Source organism: Nomascus leucogenys, chromosome 23, assembly GCF_006542625.1.
Source record: "Nomascus leucogenys isolate Asia chromosome 23, Asia_NLE_v1, whole genome shotgun sequence".
Lineage (NCBI taxonomy): Eukaryota > Metazoa > Chordata > Mammalia > Primates > Hylobatidae > Nomascus > Nomascus leucogenys.
The window spans coordinates 33,526,114-33,544,741 of NC_044403.1; the positions used below are offsets into that span (position 1 = coordinate 33,526,114).

Here is an 18,628-nt window from a genome sequence, read left to right on the forward strand (position 1 = left end):
CTTGAACTCCTGGCCTCAAGGGATCCTCCTGCTTCAGCCTCCCAAAGTGCTGGGATTGTAGGCATGAGCTACTGTGCCTTGCCACCCTCTTTAAATTTAAATAAATAAATAGGTTATAAGTAAAAGAAGGATAAACGTTACACAATTCTAACTCTGATGTAATGCACCTAATAACAGAGCTATAAAATACATGAAGTAAACACTGATAGTGCAAAGAGAAGTAGACAAATCCACAGTTGTAGTTGGGACTCTCATGACCTGTTTCTCAGTGATGGATAGAACAAGTAGAACAGAAATTAGTATCAGCACCGTCAACCAGCCTGATCCGATTGGCTTTATACAGCACTTCACCCGGCAGCACATTCTTTTCCAGTGCACACGGGGCGTTTATCAGGATAGACCGTTTTAGGGGACCATAAAAAGCATCAATAAACTTGAACAAATTCAAATCATATAAATTATGTTCTCTGAGAAAAATAGAAGCCAATAAAAAATATCTGGAACATGATTAGTTACTGAGTATATGTCCCATTAGTCAAAGAAGAAATCAAAAGAGAGGTTAGAAAGCTTTCTGAGGCTGGGCGTGATGGCTCACGCCTGTAATCCCAGCACTTTGGGAGGCAAAGGTGGGAGGATCCCTTGATCTCAGGAGTTTGAGACCAGCCTGGCTAACGCGGTGGCACATGCCTGTAATCCCAGCTACTGGGGAGGTTGAGGCAGGAGAATCGCTTGAACCTCAGAGGTGGAGGTTGCAGCAAGCCAAGATCCCACCACTGCACTCCAGCCTGGGTGACAGAGCAAGACTCCATCTCAAAAAAAAAAAAAAACAAACTCTTTGAACGGGATGAAAATGAAAATACAGCATATCAGAACTTGTCGGATATCATGAAAGCTGTACTCAGTGGGATATTTTATAACACTAAATACCTAAATTTTTTTTTTGAGATGGAGTCTCTCACTGTCGCCCAGGCTGGAGTGCAGTGGCGTGATCTCAGCTCACTGCAAGCTCCGCCTCCCAGGTTCACGCCATCCTCCTGCCTCAGCCTCGAGTAGCTGGGACTACAGGCACCCGCCACCACACCCAGCTAATTTTTTTGTATTTTTAGTAGAGACGGAGTTTCACCATATTGGCCAGGATGGTCTCGATCTCCTGACCTCGTGATCCGCCCACCTCGGCCTCCCAAAGTGCTGGGATTACAGGCGTGGGCCACCACGCCCGGCCCTAAATTTTTTTTTTAAATGTACAAATCACTGAACTCTGCTTCTAGCTTAGGAAATTAGAAAAAGGAAAGCAAATTAAGTCTAAAGGATGCAAAAGAAAGGAAACAAAGATCAAAGTGGAAATTAATGAAAACAGAACAATAGAAAAAAAACGATGAAGCTGTCTTTTTGAGGCAATCAGCAACATTGATAAGTTTCTAGTCAGAAAGTGAAAAAAAAAAAAACTTCTTATATCGGTGTCAAAAATGAAAGATGTGGCATCGCTACAGAGTCTGTTGCTCTTAAGAGGATATAAAGGAATAGTATGGTATAATAACTTATGCCAACAAATGTGATTAATTTTATATGAAATGGGCAAGTTCCTTAAAAGACAAACCATTCATACTCACGTAAGAAGAAATTTTTAGAACCTGCTCAGCTCTGTATCTATTAAATAGATTGCATGTGTAATTGAAAACCTTCCCACAAAGAAACTGCATGCCCATCTGGCTTCACTGGAATCTCTGCCACACATTTAAGGAAGAAATAATAGCAATTCTATATAAACTCTCCCAGGAATTTGAGAGGAGGGAATACTTCTCATTTTGTTATGCTGGTATTACTCTGATAGCAAAACCAAAGATGTTACAAGAAGAAAATAGATGCAAAAATGAATATGAATATGGATGTAAAAATTCTTAACAAAATTTTAGCAAATCCCATTTGAGAATATATAAAAAGGACAATATGGCCGGGCATGGTGGCTCACGCCTGTAATCCCAGCAACTTTGGGAGGCCGAGGCGGCGGATCATGAGGCCAGGAATTCAAGACCAGCCTGGCCAATGTAATGAAACCCCATCTCTACCAAATATACAAAAAAATTAGCCGGGCATGGCGGTGGGTGCCTGTAATCCCACCTACTTGGGAGGCTGAGGCAGGAGAATCGCTTGAACCTGGGAGGTGGAGGTTGCAGTCAGCCGAGATCATGTCACTGCCCTCCAGCCTGGGCAACAGACTGAGACTCCATCTCAAAAAAAAAAAAAAAAGAAAGGACAATACATCGTGACCAATTGGCATTTATACAAGGAATATGTAATTGGTTTAAGAACAGAAGATTGATTGATGGAATCCAGCTATCACCAAACTAAAGAGAGACCATGTGATCATTTCAATAGACACAGTAAAAGTATTTTACAAAATCCAACATCCATTCCTGATTTGAAAATAACTTGGCAAACTAAAAATACAAAGGAACTTCCTTGACCTTACAAAAGACATTCATGAAAAAGTTACTGTCAACATCATACTTAATGGTAAAAGACTGGATGCTTTCTCTGATATTAGGAGGAAGGCACATATGTTCACTCTTCCTAATTGTGTTCGGTAATAATACTGCAGGTTCTTCCCAGTGCAATTATGCAAGAAAAATAAAGGATCTAGTTTGGAAAGGAAGAAGTAAAACTTTTTATTCACTGTTGACATGATCATCTCTGCAGAAAACATAATAAGTCTGTGGAAAAAAAAGCAATTAGAACTAATAAGTGAGTTTATCAAGGTTACAAGATCAAATTGTAAAAACAAATAACTTTTTTCTGTATTAGCAACAAAAAATTTGAAATTATATTTTGTTAGTATTATAAATATGAAATGCTTAGGGTGACTTAACTAATATATGCAAGATTTGTACACTAAAAACTACAAAAAAAACACTAAAAACTAAAAAAAAATTGCTGAGAAAGTAGACCCAACTAGATAGAGATATTTTGCTCACAGATCAGATTTAATGTAGGTGAGATGTTGGTTTTCCTCATACTCATCGATAGATTCAACACAACTGCAATCAAAATCCCAGCAGGCTATTTTGTAGATATCGAGAAGCTGATTCCGAAATTCATATAGAAATGCAAAGGACCTGGAATAATTAAAACAACTTCAACAATGAAAAGCAGAGTTTGGGGACTCGCAGTGCCTGATTGCAGACCCGGTGCACTTGGGCTCACTGTGGCGTGGGGTCCCAGATGGGAGGAAGCTTCTTGAGAGGTGACGCCTGAGTTGAGTCTAAGAGGACGAGGAGGTCAGTGAGCATGTGGGAACCCGTGATAGAAGGATGGACTAAGGATGGAAAGCAGGTGCACAGGGGAAGGGGTTGGTTAAGGTGGCTCTCAGGCTGTGGTGGATTCCTTTTAGCTTTTTAGAACTTCACTGATGCTGCTGTTTTACTTTTCAAAAAGATTGAAGCTGTACAGGCAGGTCACCTGTTTCCTCTCAATAAATTAAAGATATTTGAGTTTCTTTTTCTTTTTCCTTTTTTTTTTTTTTTTTTGAGGCAGAGTCTTGCTCTGTCGCCCAGGCTGGAGTGCAGTGGCGCGATCCCAGCTCACTGCAACCTCAGCCTCCCGGTTTCAAGTGATTCTGCTGCCTCAGCCTCCCGCGTAGCTGGGATTACAGGCACACGCTGCCACGCCTGGCTAATTTTTGTACTTTTAATAGAGATGGGGTTTCACTGTGTTGGCCAGGCTGGTCTTGAACCCCTGATCCCAAATGATCCTCCGGCCTCGGCCTCCCAAAGTGCTGGGATTATAGGCGTGAGCCACCGCGCCCGGCCTAAGTTTCATTTTTAAAAATATTCCTAGCAGTCCCAAGCATTAAAATAAATAGTTATGTGGAGATTTAAGTGGCAGAAAGAGTGTTTCCTCTAAGGAGGTGGTTCCCCCGCTTGTGAGCGGAGTGAGTGTAGGTTGGATTTGTGGCCCCACAATCTGTCTGGGACTTAGAGAAAGTTTCTGATTGGCCTGCAGTGTCTCTTCCCGTTGGGCCCCGTCACTGGCCGTGCTGTCTTCTGGTGCTTGAGTCTTTTTTATTTCCCCTTGAATTGGCCCAGTTAGTATCTATGGAATGGCCCCTCCTCACGGTGGGAGAGGGGGGCTGCACTGATACCAGCTGGGGCATCCGGGAGCAAGGAGACAGGTGCCCACCACGGTTCGGCAGACTGTCAGAGTGTGGCGGGACACGTGAGGCCCTGTGGCTTCTGTGAGTCGGTGCTGCCGGCAAAGTGGCACCAAGGCCAGGAGCAGCCGTACAGCCGTGGGTCCCTCCCCGTCACCACCCGGGCCGGAGGCCATTGGTTCTGGTTTCTAACAGCAGAGGCTGCTTCTGCCTGACCTTGAACCTCAGGAAAGGCAGCTGTACTCTCTGCATTCAGTTGTGTCTGGCTTTTTTTTTTTTTTTTTTTTTTTTTGAGACAAGGTCTTCCTCTGTCGCCCAGGCTGGAGCGCAGTGGCGGATCCTCCCTCCTCTTCCTCCCGTGTAGCTGGGACCACAGACACACTTCACCACACTCGGCTGATTTCCTTACTTATTGGTAGGAGTTTTAAATATGTCTGGATGTGGCCGTTTGTCAGATTACACACACACGTTACACATGTTCTGTGTAGCAAATATCTCCCACTTAGGATGTGCTTTTTTTTTTTACTTAATAGTTTCTTGATAAACAGATGTTCTTAATTTTACTATAGTCCAATTTGTTAATTTTTCTTTTGCGCATTGTTTTTTGTGTGTGTCCAATTAAGATGTTTGTGCCTACTGTAAGGCCACAAAGATTTTCTCCTACATTTCTCTCCAAAAGCTTTATTATTTTACTTTTAACATTTAGACCTACAGTGCATCTAGAATTAAGTTTTGCACGGCCGGGCGCGGTGGCTCACGCTTGTAATCCCCGCACTTTGGGAGGCCGAGGTGGGCGGATCACGAGGTCAGGAGATCAAGACCATGGTGAAACCCCGTCTCTACTAAAAATACAAAAAATTAGCCGGGCGTGGTGGCGGGCGCCTGTAGTCCCAGCTACTCGGAGAGGCTGAGGCAGGAGAATGGCTGAACCCGAGAGGCGGAGCTTGCAGTGAGCCGAGATTGTGCCACTGCACTCCAGCCTGGGCGACAGAGCGAGACTCCATCTCAAAAAAAAAAAAAAAAAAAGTTTTGCATACGAGATTGGATGAGATAGAGGTCAAGGTTCATTTTTTTCACATTTGACCCTTGAACAACTCAGGGTTAGGGACACTGACCCCCACCAGGTGGTCAAAAACCCATGTCTGAATTTCCTCCTCCTCCTCCTCCTCCGCCTCCTCCGCCTCCTCCTCCTCCTCCTCCTCCTCCTCCTCCTCCTCCTCCTCCACCGCCGCCGCCGCCTCTGCCGCCGCCTCCTCCGCCTCCCCCTCCTCCTCTGCCGCCGCCGCCGCCGCCTCCTTAACTACAAACAGCCTACTGTTGATGGGAAGCCTTCGGATAACAATAGTCAATTAACATGCATTTTGTATGCTATTGTAATATCTACTGTACTCTTCCTATAAAGTCAGAAAAGAAAATGGTAGTAAGAAAATAATAAAGAAGAGAACATGTATTTACTGTCATTATGTGGAAGTGGATCATCCTAAAGATCTTCTCCTCATTGCCTTCACATTGAGTAGGTCGAGGAGAAGGAAGAGGAAGGGGGTTGGTTGTGCTGTCTCAGGGGAGGCAGAGGAGGAAGAAAATCCACGTATATGTGACCCTCCTGGCTCAGACCTGTGTTTTTCAAGGATGGACTGTACGCCTGGTGAACACAGCATTGTTGTCAGAAGTCAGGTGGTCCGTGTGAACATGATTGCTCCTAGCACCCTTGTGCTACGTGTGTGGTCCCACGTCCTTCCCCAGTGACTGCCAGCGAGTGTCACCTGTGTGGACAGCTGGGGACACTGAGTCTCAGATGTGGGGCTGAGAGTGAGGGCAGAGCAGGTCCTGTGTCCTCCTGTTCACCCTCCTCCCAGTCCTCCAGTCCTGCGGTCCCGCGGCCCCGCCATGCTTGGCTTGTGCCTGCCCCAGCCCATCGTGGAGTGGGGCTGGTGTCTCAGACTGGCATGGGCTGGATCCTGGCTGGTGGGCACAGTCTCCCTGCTGCGTGTGAGGCTGGCCAGGCTTTGTTGCAACGCAGGACCAGGCATCAGGAGCACTGGGGAGTGGTGTTGGCTGCCCGGGGGCAGCTCACGGGTGCCGTGGAGTCCATCTTCATTCTGTCCGGCCACTCTGCGGCGATGGGCTCGGCTGGGTGGTTGGTGTGGTGAGGCGTTTTCCAGATCAGCACTGTTGCTTCTCCCCTCTTGCAGTGCAGCACCTTCCCGTCTGATGCTGGTGTTGTCCCGATGATGCCCTGACGTCTGTCCACTTGGGCGAGGAAGCAGACAGCGATGTCCCAGACACAGGACTACGAGTGCAGGAGCCATAATGTCGACCTGCCAGAGTCGAGGATTCCAGGGTCGAGCACTCGGTAAGGAGCAGACCAACCTGCGGAGCTGCCCGGGCCTCAGGAGTGGGTGGAACTGCTTTCTTCCTGTAGAGAGAGCAGTGTGCGTGCAAAATTCTCTGCGAAGTCGCTGGCTCTTCCCAAGGCCTGGATGGCCGATGCCACCTGTGCACAGTGCAGCCCTCAGGGCTCTGGCCCACGGTCCTGCAGATGTGGGTCGCCATGATTCGTTGTTTTCATCTTTCTAATTTTTGACTTTCTAATTTATTCATTGATTTATTTATTGAGGAGACAGGGTCTCACTGTGTTGTCCAGGCTGGAGTGCAGTGGTGCGATCATAGCTCACTGTGGCCTTGAATTGCTAGGCTAAAGCAGTCCTCCCACCTCACCTCCCAAGTAGCTGGGACTGCAGGCGTGCACCACCACGTCTAGCTGATTTTTAATTTTTTGTAAAGATGAGGTCTGTTGCTCAGGCTGGTCTCAAACTCCTGGGCTCAAGCGATCCTTTTGGGAGGCCAAGGCTTCCCACAGTGCTAGGATCACAGACGTGAGCCACTGCTCTGCCCTGATTTCTAGGCTTTTATTTGGAAATAATTTCATGCTTCCAGAAAAGTTACAAGAATAAGAACAGCCCCATGAGCGCTCGAGTGCCCTTGCCCAGAGACCCTGTGGCTAAGATTGCTCCCGTCACCTCTGAATGCTTTTGGGGGGCTGCAGTGTGAGAGCGTGAGCTCCCTCAGGACGTCTTCCAGGTAGTCCAGGACACTTGTTACCACAAGTAAATCTGGCCCTGTCCTGTCTCAGCCAGCATCCCATGCCTCTAGGTCGGCTCTGCCCCTGACTGCCTCTCTCTCCTTGGCCTTTTTTAATCTGGAAGAATTCCACAGCTTTTCTCTGCCTTTTGTCACATTGGTATTTTTAAGGTAATGGTCACCCTATTTAAAACAGATCATCCCAGCCTGGGCAACCTAGTGAAACCCCATCTCTACAAAAAATACAAAAATTAGCCAGACGTGGTGGCAGATGCCTGTGGTCTCAGCTACTTGGGAGGCTGAGGTGAGGAGATCCCTTGAGCCCAAGAGGTTTAGGCTGCAGTGAGCTGAGATCACACCACCGCACTCTGGCCTGAGCGACAGAGTGAGACCCCCGTGTCACAGTAAATAAAGTAAAATAGAGAGTTCCTTGGTTTGGGTTTGTCTGACAGTTTTTCAGGAGGATGCCACACAGGTGGTGTTGGGTCCTCCCAGGCCCCGCATCTGCAGACACTGCTGTCCATCCGCCCCTCACCTGGCAACATGACCTCTGACCCTGACAGAGGCCTTGCCCGCACCCCCCGAGGTGCAGCTGCTGCCTCCCGGCCACCTCTGGGCGCTCTGGGCCCGGCTCCGTGTCTGGTGCTTTGTGCCTCCCTATGTGGTTGGTCTTTCCAGGACTCTGTGCACCTTCCACAGTGGAGATCCGCACTCGGCCTTGACCTGAGCAGGAGTCCTGCTGTCCCCTTGTTCATTCGTTTGTTCGTTCTTCATTCGTTTGTTTGGTCTTCATTCGTTTGTTCGCTGACGTGGGCTCTGAGCTCCGTTGGGTTTTTTCGGGGTTTATGTTGCTCTTGCTCCTCACTGGCTTGGTGCACATGTGCCCAGATAGGCCCCTGAGCGTCTCACTGGCTCTTGTGTCCCTGACGTCCTCATTCCTGCAAGTGCTTCCTTCCTCCTGGCACAGCTGCCCTGCTCAGCCTTGGAATCAGCTGTTTGTCTAGGGAGTGCTGGTTCCTTTTAGGGAATACTGGCCTTAGAGAACAAGGTCTGGGTTCTTAGAACATTCAGTGCTACTGCAGTGTATTTTGTATTTGCTTTTTGCTTTTTGGCCTTTTTTTTTTTTTTTGATGGAATCTCGCTCTGTCGCCCAGGCTGGAGTGCACTGGCATGATCTCAGCTCACTGCAAGCGCCGCCTCCCAGGTTGAAGCATTTCTCCTGCCTCAGGCTCCTGAGTAGCTGGGATTACAGGTGCGTGCCACCACGCCCGGCTAATTTTTTGTATTTTTACTAGAGATGGGGTTTCACCATGTTGGTCAGGCTGGTCTCGAACTCCTGACCTCGTGATCTGCCCACCTCGGCCTCCCAAAGTGCTGGGATTACAGATGTGAGCTTTTTGGCCTAAGCACACAGAACTAGAAAATTAGGCAGGAGTACGCACATGTACACACACAGGTACACACACAGGTACCCAAGCACACACACTCGCCTCCACGCACACACATACATACACAGATTAACGAACGTGCACACATGCCTCCACACATGCAGTACACGCACACACACGCACACACAGGTAGGTACACGAGCACGCATGCACGCCTCCACGCACACAGGTAGGTACACGAGCACACACACACCTCCATGCGCACGCACACAGGTACACGAGCTCGCACACACGCCTCCACGCGCACACACGCCTCCACGCACACACACGCCTCCTGGAAATGCTGAGCGCACACGGTGCCCCAGTCCCGTCCCTCCCACAGAGAGTTGCTCTGTGGTCTCCTCTTCCGTCACATCTCTTCTTCCCTGGCTCCCAAGAACACCAGTGTGTTTACTCACTTGCTCATCTGATAATTCGTCTAAAATTGGTTCAGAATTGCTTCACCCATTCCACTACAAAAATATATGCACTAAAAAAAGCCAGGGTTCATTTGCATTCCCTCATGTGCACGTGTCTCCCAGGAACGCGACACTGGCTCATCCTGTGTTCGTAAGTTGTTTGGATTAGCTCTGTCTCTTTTCTTCATTATGGTTCTTGCATCCGTTGGTTCGTTAGTTTCAGTTAGAGATTATCTTGTCTCCCTTTTTATTCTTCCTGATATAATTTTGTCTTTTAAATATATAGACCATTCGCACGCTCCGAAAGCCCCAACCGGACGCAGGCACATTCAGCCAGGCCTCTTCCCTGCGCCCTTTCTGCACCTGCCTACCTGCTGCAGGCGGAAACTCATCTTGTTTTCTGTTTATCTCCTGGGTTTCTGTTGTGAAGAATAAACAGATGTTAGTATGTTTTCTTATTTCCCCTTCATTCTTACACTAATGGTATCATGATTTATGTGTTCTTTGCACAATTTGCTTTTTCCACTTAAAACATCCCCTAGACATCACTGCCTCCCAGACCATCGAGATTGCCGTCCTGCTTTTTCAAAGCTTCCTGGGCCTCTATTGTGTGTGTGCCTCAGTCTTGTGTTGGCCATGTGGGTAATTTCGCATATTCTGCAATTACAAGAGGGCAGCAGCAGTCTGCTTGTATAATTCTGAGTTTGGGGAGTGCATCTGCAGGTGAATTTCTGACCAAGGACTGCTATGTCCAAGGATGTCTTTGGATGTGCTGTCCTTGGGGCTTCTGTGAGCAGCACCAACCCCAGGCCATCGGGGCCGTCAACTGCTGCCTGCTGTCAGATGCGTGGGCGGGTGCCTGGGGTCTCTGTGCAGCCTGGGCTTTGGGGCTCTGATGATCGCTGAAGCAGTTACCCTCCGTGTATTAACTGTTCACTTTGTGAATTGCGTGCTCTTCTCTTTTACCCTTTTTCTATAGTATTTTTTATCTTTTCATGCTCAAATTTATATATTAAAGACATGAGCTCTTACTGTAAATGTTCCACTAAATGTGTCTAAAAAGCCAAAATCTGTTTTATTTGTAGTGGTTTTGCATGTAAAAGGATTCGAATTTTTGTGTAGTCAGGTTGGCCATCCTTTCTTCAGTGCCTCTGTGTTTTCAGTCACCTCCATCCAGGCGACTGAGGAAAGAGCACGTGGCACCTGCTCACAGGCTGACATACTTTTGTTTTTGCCTTTGGATCTCAGATCTGCTTAGAGTTGGTTCTTGTGTGTGGTGTGAGGTGTGGTCTGACCTGTTTGTTTTCCACATGCATCCGGCTGTCCCTGTGCCATTTGTTAGAGGCTGAGGCTGCCTGCGCTCTGTGAGGGGCACCGTGCCTTCTCTCGTGCCCTGGGCTCTGTAAGGAGCTGGGGCTGCTTCTGCCCGTCTGTCTGGTCCTGCTCGCCTCCTGTCCTGTGCCCAGCCACACCTGCCTCATCGAGAGTCTCTTCTGCTCCTTCCCAGCCTCCCTGGGGCTCATGTGTCCTCATGTGGCGCCTTGGTATCCCTCCACTGACACCCAAGGCTGGGTTCTGAGTTTCCCCTTTACACACAACGCAGAAAGGCCCAAGGCTGGGTTCCAAGTTTCCCCTTTACACACAACGCGGAAAGGGCCCCACAGGTGTCCAGCCTTCAAGGCCATGCCAGGTGCCCTCTGGACTTCCCCAGGCTGCTCCTTCCCCATCATGGAGCTCCTACTCTGGCCGGACTCTCCTTCCCTGCTGGCGGGTGGGTCTGCGTGTCTTCCTACCTGGTGGGTTTGAGCATCTCCGTGTGTTCTTAGCCCTCAGGTTTCCACCTCTGGGAATCTCCTCCGGCCTTTTCTTCCGTTTAATCATCTTTCTTAGCCTTTGTGGTGTGGATGCGTCCCTGTGTGTTCCGGGTACAGTTGCATGTTGACTGAGCCCGGATGACGGTCTCCGTCTGTGTCGCGCCTTTGTGTCGGAGCTGGTGGCTTTGATGAGCCAATGTGTTGAGCTCCAGCGTTCTCCGTCCACCCGCCTTTTCTCTGGTTTTTGTGTCTTAGGAAGCCCTTTCCTAACGGAGCTCCTGAAATTCTTCATGTATTTTCTTCTAAAAGTCTTAAAGTTTTGCCTTTCCCATTTGATCAGACTGTTTTTCATATCAACCCAAGTCAGCAATCCTGGCCCCATTGATTAGAGTCTTGCCTCCCTGACTGATCCTGGGTTCCCCCTGCCCCCTGCCCCCATCCTCAAGGGCGTCGCGTAGATCTGCGAGGGGCAGCGAGGGGCTCTCTGTCCACGCCTCAGTGTGCTGGGGTTCCAGCCTGGGCACGTGGCTTCCTTGGCTTCTGGCAGCTCACCATCTGTGTCCTGAGTTCCCTCCCCAACTGCAGTCCTTTGATTCAAAGATGCCTCCGCCCTCCCTCCATGTGCTCTTCTAGATGGAGACAGGACCAGTCGGCCCCACCCAGAGAAGACATTGGGCTTTGGATTGGAGGCGTAGGGCGGTGTGGCTGCTGGTGGGGAGTGTCCTGGGATTTGATGAGGTGGTTGCTGCATCGGGTGGAGCTGCCTCGCCTCGTCCTCACAGAGCAAACGAGTCTCCTGCTGGATTCACCTTGCTCTTCATGGAGCAAACGCGTCTCCTGCTGGATTCACTTTGCTTTTGTGAGCCTCGTTACAGCCCTAAGGCTGTTAGGGTTCCGGTCGCCCTCCTCCCAGGCTCCACAGGCAGTCAGCCAGGTCTCCTTGGGCACAGGTGAACCAGGGATGTCAAGGCCCAGAGGGAGTTCCCGCGGCTCCTCCCTCACCACGTCTGGTATGAGGAGCCATGGCCTCTGCTGTCGGGACTCTTATCTCATGGCGTTAGACCTGTCTTGCCCTCCTGGTGGCCTCAGGACAGCACGATGTGCCTGGACACATGCCCTGGGCCTGGAGGGAGAGTTGGGAAGGTGGGGCTGGCCGGCAGAGCCTGCGCCCTCCAGTGCTTAGGGGTGTGGTACCCTTGCGGGTCTGGAGGACGGTCTATCATGGTGGCCGCTCCTGCAGCATGTGCTAGGTCCTGCGGCACCAGTGGGCCCTCTGTCTGTGTGCCGTTTCTCATCTTCGCCGAGGACCCTGGCGGTGCACACCAACCGGGGCCTGCAGCACTGGATGCTTGCCTGGTAAAGAGCAGTGCCTGGCTCTGTGCAGGAGGCCTGAGAGGCCACGCCTCCCCCACGTGCTCACCGTTGCAGGGCTTCCCTGCCCCCGCGCATCACCCCTCCATGCGGCCCTCATGGCCAGTCTGGATTCACCCCATGAGTGAATGCCCTAGAGTGCTAGGCCTTGATTTGGGAGACCAGGAGGGAGTGGAAGGGCTTAACCTTTGAGTCACTTGTCAGGAACAAAGTCTTGAGGCCAGACAGGAGCAGTGGCAGAGCACTGAGGGGTGGTGGACAGCGCTGGGGTGGCAAGGCCTCAGCCGTCCCCCTCTGCCCACAGAAGGGTGGTGGACAGCGCCGGGGTGGCGAGGCCTCAGCCGTCCCCCTCTACCGCCAGGGCCCGTTGGGTTCCGGTCACGTGGGTTTGCTGCTGGGCCGCTGTCTCCTTTGTGTGTCGTGTGCAGTTGTGAGCAGCCTGTTGGGTGAGGAGGGGATTTGGTGTCTGCTGCTTGGTCTGGGTGTCCTCTGCGGGTGTTTGTGGTGATTGGTATGGGGCTGGCCACACCTGCCACCTGGCAGAGCGATAAGGTTGGAAAGAGGAGCAGTGTGGCAAAGAGGACGCCATCTGGGAACAAAGAGCAGGTCAGGGAGGGGTGATGGGAAGATGGCGGCGAGGCGGGAGGGACACCAGGCGCCCCTGGCAGAGGCCGTACAGCCAGGAGCTGTGCTGGGGGCTGCATGCCTTGGGGAGTGGTCCCACTGGACCCACCAAGAGGGTCTGCTCGGGGCCAGCTGTGGTGGCTGGAGGCTCAGCATCGCCATGGCCATCATGGACCCTGGTGGCCCATTCAGCCTCTGCACCCTCCACTTGTTCCCAGATACCTGCCTGCCTCTTGGGACCTCTTGGCTGAGGGCAGCCCGATGGGGCCTTCTCAGCGAGAGCCCAGCCCAGCTGCCCCTCACCTGCCAGACTCCCTTTTTTTATATAATTCACATGCCACAAAGCTCACCCTCTAAGGTGCGCAGTCCAGTGGCTCTTAGAACAGTCAGAGTTGTGCAGCTGCTGCCACCATCCGGCCCCCACAGAGAAGCCCCACTCCCAGCAGCAGCCCCTCCCCAGCCCTGGGCACGTCGGGCCGGTGTTGTGTCCTGTGGGATTCACGAACTCCAGACGATTCCAATACGTGGAATTGCGAGTGGTCCTTCGCTCACATCGACGTGCCCCAGGTTCATCCACACCATAGCTTGGGTCAGGGCTGCATTCCTGTTACTGCTGAACAATATTCCCATGTAGGGATGGGCCACATTTTGCTCATTCATGCACCAGTTGAAGGACATTTGCTCTGTTGCCACTTTCTGGCTATTATGAATCATGCTGCCATGAACATTTGTGTGCAGATTTCTGTGTGAAGATGTTTTCGTTTCTCTTGGGTATATACCTAGTTGTGGAATTGCTGGGTCAGGTGGTAACTCTGTGTTTTGGTTTTTTTTTTTATTTTCGAGAAAGGTTGGTACTTGGCAGGCTGGAGTGCGAAGGTGCAATCACGGCTCACTGCAACCTCCAACTCCCAGGCTGAAGCGATCCTCCCACCTCAGCCTCCCAAAGTGCCGAGATTACAGCCACCACACCCAGCCTGTTTAACTTTTTTTTTCAGACAGATCCTCACTCTGTCGCATAGATTGGAGTGCAGTGGCACGATCTTGGCTCACTGCAACCTCTACTTCCCAGATCCAAGTGATTCCCGTGCCTCAGCCTCCCAAGTAGCAGGGACTACACGTGTTTGCCACCACACCTGGCTAATTTTTGTGTGTTTAACCTTTCTTTTTTTTTTTTTTTTTTTTTTTTCGAGGTGGTGTTTCGCTTTTGTTGCCCAGGCCAGAGTGCAGTGGCGCAATCTCAGCTCACCGCAATCTCCACCTCCTGGGTTCAAGCAATTCTCCTGCCTCAGCCTCCCGAGTAGCTGGGACTACAGGCATGCACCATTATACCTGACTAATTTTGTATTTTTAGTAGAGATGGGGTTTCACCATGTTGGTGAGGCTGGTCTCAAACTCCTGACCTCAGGTGATCCGCCCACCTCGGCCTCCCAAAGTGCTGGGATTACAGGCGTGAGCCACTGCGCCCGGCCGGTATGTTTGACTTTTTGAGGAACCACCAAACTCTTCTACAGTGGCCACACCATTTAATGTTCCCACTTCCCACCAGCAATGTATAAAGGTTCCAGTTTCTCCACATCCTTAACAACACTTGTTATTATGGTTTTTACCTCCAGTGGGTTTCAGATGGTGTCTCTTGTGGTTTTGATTTTTTGATTTGCATTTCTCTGTGGCTAATGATCATGAGCGTCTTTTAATGTAGATTGGCCATCTGCATATCTTCTTTGGAGATGTGTCTGTTCAGATATTTTGCCCATTTTTAAACTGGGGTATTTATCTCTTTTTTTTTTTTTTTTGAGACAGAGTCTCACTTTGTCGCCCACACTGGAGTGCAGTGGCACAATCTCAGCTCAATGCAACCTCTGCCTCCCGGGTTCAAGCGATTCTCCTGCCTCAGCCTCCTGAGTAGCTGGGACTACAGGTGTGCACCACCACACTCAGCTAGTTTTTATATTTTTAGTAGAGACGGGGTTTCACCATGTTGGCCAGGCTGGTCTTGAACTCCTGACTTAGGTGATCCACCCGCCTCGGCCTCTCAAAGTGCTGAGATTCCAGGTGTTAGCCACTGCACCCGGTCTGTCTTTTTTTTCTTTTCGAGACAGGATCTCACTCTGTTGCCCAGACTGGAGTGCAGTAGATCAGGGCTCACTGCAGTCTCTACCTCCCAGGCTCCTACCCTGTTGTTACTGAATTAGGAGAGTCCTTTGTGAACCTCATCAGATGGATGATTTGCAGCTGTTTTCTCCCATCCTGTGGCTGTGTTTTCACTCTCTCGGTGGTGGCCACAAAAGTTTTAATTTTGATGAAGTCTGTTTTTCCATTGTTTGTCTTATTGCATATGCTTTTGGTGTCATAGCTCAGAATCCATTGCCAAATCCGAGGTCATGCAGAGTCGCCCTGTCTATTCTAAGAGTTTTGTCAGTTTAGCTCTTACGTTGAGACCTTTCGTCTACTTTGGATCAATGTTTGTGTGTGGCATGAGGTAGGGGCTGACTGCATTTGTTTGCAGGTAGACGTCCACCTGCACATTTGTTGAAGAGACTCTCCTTTCCTCATTGAGTGGTCTCGACACCCTTGTCTACGTCTGCAGGGCAGGGCACGTTCTTGCTCACTCTTGTGTCCCTAGCACCTGGCAAATTGTGTGGCATGCACGTGGCACTCATTACATTCATCAGAAAAGGCTTATGTGGGCCGATCACTGTCTGCAAACAGACATCTCCAAGAAACGGGCTGCAGGAAGGTTGTTCCGCTTTTACGGCAGCTTCTGGAAAGAGGCACGTCCCCCCGGGTACTCTGAGTCCCCTGGGGATCGTAGACATCTTGCATCCTTCCACCTTTGTCACCAAATGGCTTATTTCTCTTCCCACTTCATTTTAAATACTGCTGCCGAATAAATCTTCCGCAAACACACCTCAGATTGCATCTGTGGGTTGATGCTGACCCTCTGTGGTGGAGGGCTGAGGTGCGAGTTCCCCAGCCCACACAATGTCCTCCCCACCTCGCCCTGTGCAGAGCCAGCATGCAGGGCCACCAGCTGTACCCCTCTGTCCTTGCGGTCCAGCTCCAGCCAGTCTGTGGGACCCCTGAGGCCGGGTCACCCTCTGCATTCTGAAGCCCGTGCCTTTCTCTGGGCAGCAGCTCCCCAAGGCCCAGCATCCTCCATGCTGTTGTCTGCCCTCAGGTTTCCCGAGGGTCTGGGCTCAATGCTGTCCCCCAGGAGGTGCCCTCAGCTTTCCCGAGGGTCTGGGCTCAATGCTGTCCCCCAGGAGGTGCCCTCAGCTTTCCCGAGGGTCTGGGCTCAATGCTGTCCCCCAGGAGGTGCCCTCAGTGTTCTTAGGAGGCTGGTGTTCTGCCCACACGCACGCAGGAGTGCACTAAAAAGGGAACAAAATGCTATTCTTTGTTGAGAGAGAATTATCCCATTACATTCATTTGAAGGTACATTTTAAACAAAATAACAATTGGTATTACTTCTTTTAGGGCATAGAATGTTCGATTCTCTGCTGTCTGAGCTTCTCTGTACTCAGAAAAACTATTTTGGGAGTATCTCAACTTTGTTCTGCTAAAATCTAACAGAAGTGACGCGAGAACAGGAGAGCAGGCAGCATGAGGCGACGCCACCATCCAGGGGAAGCCACCCTGGCACACGGGGCCTGTTCCTTCCAGGCGGGGAGGCCGTGCTGATGCCGAGGGCACCTCACTGCTCACCGCGTTTGACCTGGGTCCACGTGGTCCTGTCCTTGGTGTGCGTCCTGAGTTCTGACCCCAGACCTGACACAGCCCCGCCCCTGCTGGTGCTCAGGCCGAAAACCTTGCCCTTCCTCGCCTCTGCTCCCCGACCCCTCACCTCTCTTCTGGCGCGCACCCTGTCCCCCAGCACCACTGGCCTCCCGGAGCCTTCATCCTGCTCCCTGTGGACCAGCCAGGAGGTTCCGCATGGCTGGGGGCGCCCAGGGATCAATCATGGAAGGGGATGGAAACAAGTCCTTCTTCAGGGTCCGTTCACCTGAATTAGGTCAGGTCAGCCCAGACCTCAGGCCCTTCACGGTGGCCCTGCTACCTCTGGTTCCCCCAGGCCTCAAGACGAGCTTCCTGCAGGTGTCTGCTTGCAGGTGCCTTCTTGGGGTTTCCTTGGGTGCCCTGAGGCTGCTGCATCTGCCGTTGTCCTTTTCAACGTCCCAGAAGGTGCTCCTTACACAGAGCAGCTGTCCATCGGGGTCCAGGCTCCGGCTGGGGAGAGGAGGTGTATGGACAGGGAAGGCACCTGCTGGGGGACCGTGAGCCTCTGGCCTTGCACCCCAGGCCTGCGCAGCCGCCCGGCTCCAGGAGGTCATGGCAGCAAAGGTGACAGAGCCCGGCCAAGCTGGGGAGTGGAGCAGGGGGATGGGGGCTTTGCCGGGAATTGCCCCGCTCCAGGGTCAGTGCCGGCTGTGGAAGGTGTCAAGGGTGTAATGACCAGGGTCCAGTTTGGGGAGTTTCTTCCATCTTCAGCATGGAGAATGGCCTGGACAGGGCAGGGGTGAGGGCTGGAGGTCAGGGCGACCTCACCCTCTGGCTGGGCCCTGGGGTGGTCAACAAGGCTCACGGCCAGGGACCAGGAGGAGACAAGCCTCGGCCCTGGCTGGGGTCTCCGTGCTGGCTCTGTTCCCAGGCAGGGCTAGGGCAGCAGATTGGCTTGTGGGGGGGTAGGGGAGTCTCTGGAGCTGACAAAGACCCCTCGGTGCACACTGAGATGTCACATGGTGACCGCTGCCCCCCCAGCCTTCTGCAGACTGGCCTTGCAGTCACTTGTGTTAGGCCGTTCTCGCATTGCTATAAACACCTGATGCTGGGTATTTTATAAAGAAAAGACATTTAATTGGCTGGTGGTTCTGCAGGCTGTGGAGGAAGCACAGCACCGGCATCTGCTCGGCTTCTGGGGAGGCCTCAGGAAGCTTCTGATCATGGCAAAGCAGGAGTGCGGGGCGGGGGAGGCGCCACACACTTTAAACAACCCACTCTCACAAGAACTCACTCACACTCGAGAAGACGGCACCAAGCCATGAGGGGTCTGCCCCGACCCAGGCACCTCCCACCAGGGCCCACCTCCAACACTGGGGATCACATCTCAACATGAGGTTTGGGGACAAACATCCAAACCGTCGTCACCAGTGGTCAGAAAACACAAGTGACCTGTCAGTGCCACTATACAAGGTCACCAGAGATGGCCCTGCCCCAACCGCAGTGGCGATGGCATCTTCTGTCAGGCCCTGTCTGGAAGGCTTCTCCGGCCTCTGTCCCACATGCCACCTGGTATCCCTGGTGAGCCCACCAAGCTGGCCCTGTGTTCTGCAGGATGACAGGCGAGAGACCCTTGTTGGCCTCACGTCAGCTGGGAGCATGGAGGGCTAGCAGTTGGCACCAGGGTCAGGGCGTCGTGGGCCCCGAGGCAGCAGTGACATGTTGTTCCCTCTTGTGGGCGAGGCCTTCATGCATCTCAGCCTCTGCAGGTTCCTCACGCCCCTCTGTGCCTCTCAACGCCCCTCAACCCCCCTCAGCCCGCAGCCCTTGTCCCTTCCCTTGTCCTAAGGCTTCTGGAGGAGCCAGGGCCTGGCCTGAGCCCCCACCTCACAGGCGCCTGGGCTGTGCCCAGGGCTGTTGATTGATTCACACCAGAGGCAGAGCTGTGGGAGGCCTCCAAGCTCATCGTGGGTGTCTCTGCCACAGGCCACAGAGACGGACCTAGCTTCAGGTCCCTGAGTAGGGTGG

The 18,628-nt window shown here is 51.7% G+C and overlaps 1 protein-coding gene across 5 annotated transcripts in view; it reads left to right on the plus strand.

Annotated features, from left to right (window-relative positions):
• ARHGAP39 (Rho GTPase activating protein 39) overlaps nucleotides 1-18,628 on the plus strand; it is a 146,204-nt gene that overhangs the window by 67,396 nt on the left and 60,180 nt on the right. For all 5 annotated transcript variants that reach the window (XR_004028322.1, XM_030804789.1, XM_030804791.1 and 2 more), the window contains exon 2: nucleotides 6,340-6,500. Coding sequence is in view for 4 of the 5 variants with exons in the window: in XM_030804789.1 (XP_030660649.1) it covers nucleotides 6,421-6,500 (80 nt within the window). In the remaining variant the exon portion in view is untranslated. The remainder of the gene's footprint in view (nucleotides 1-6,339; nucleotides 6,501-18,628) is intronic.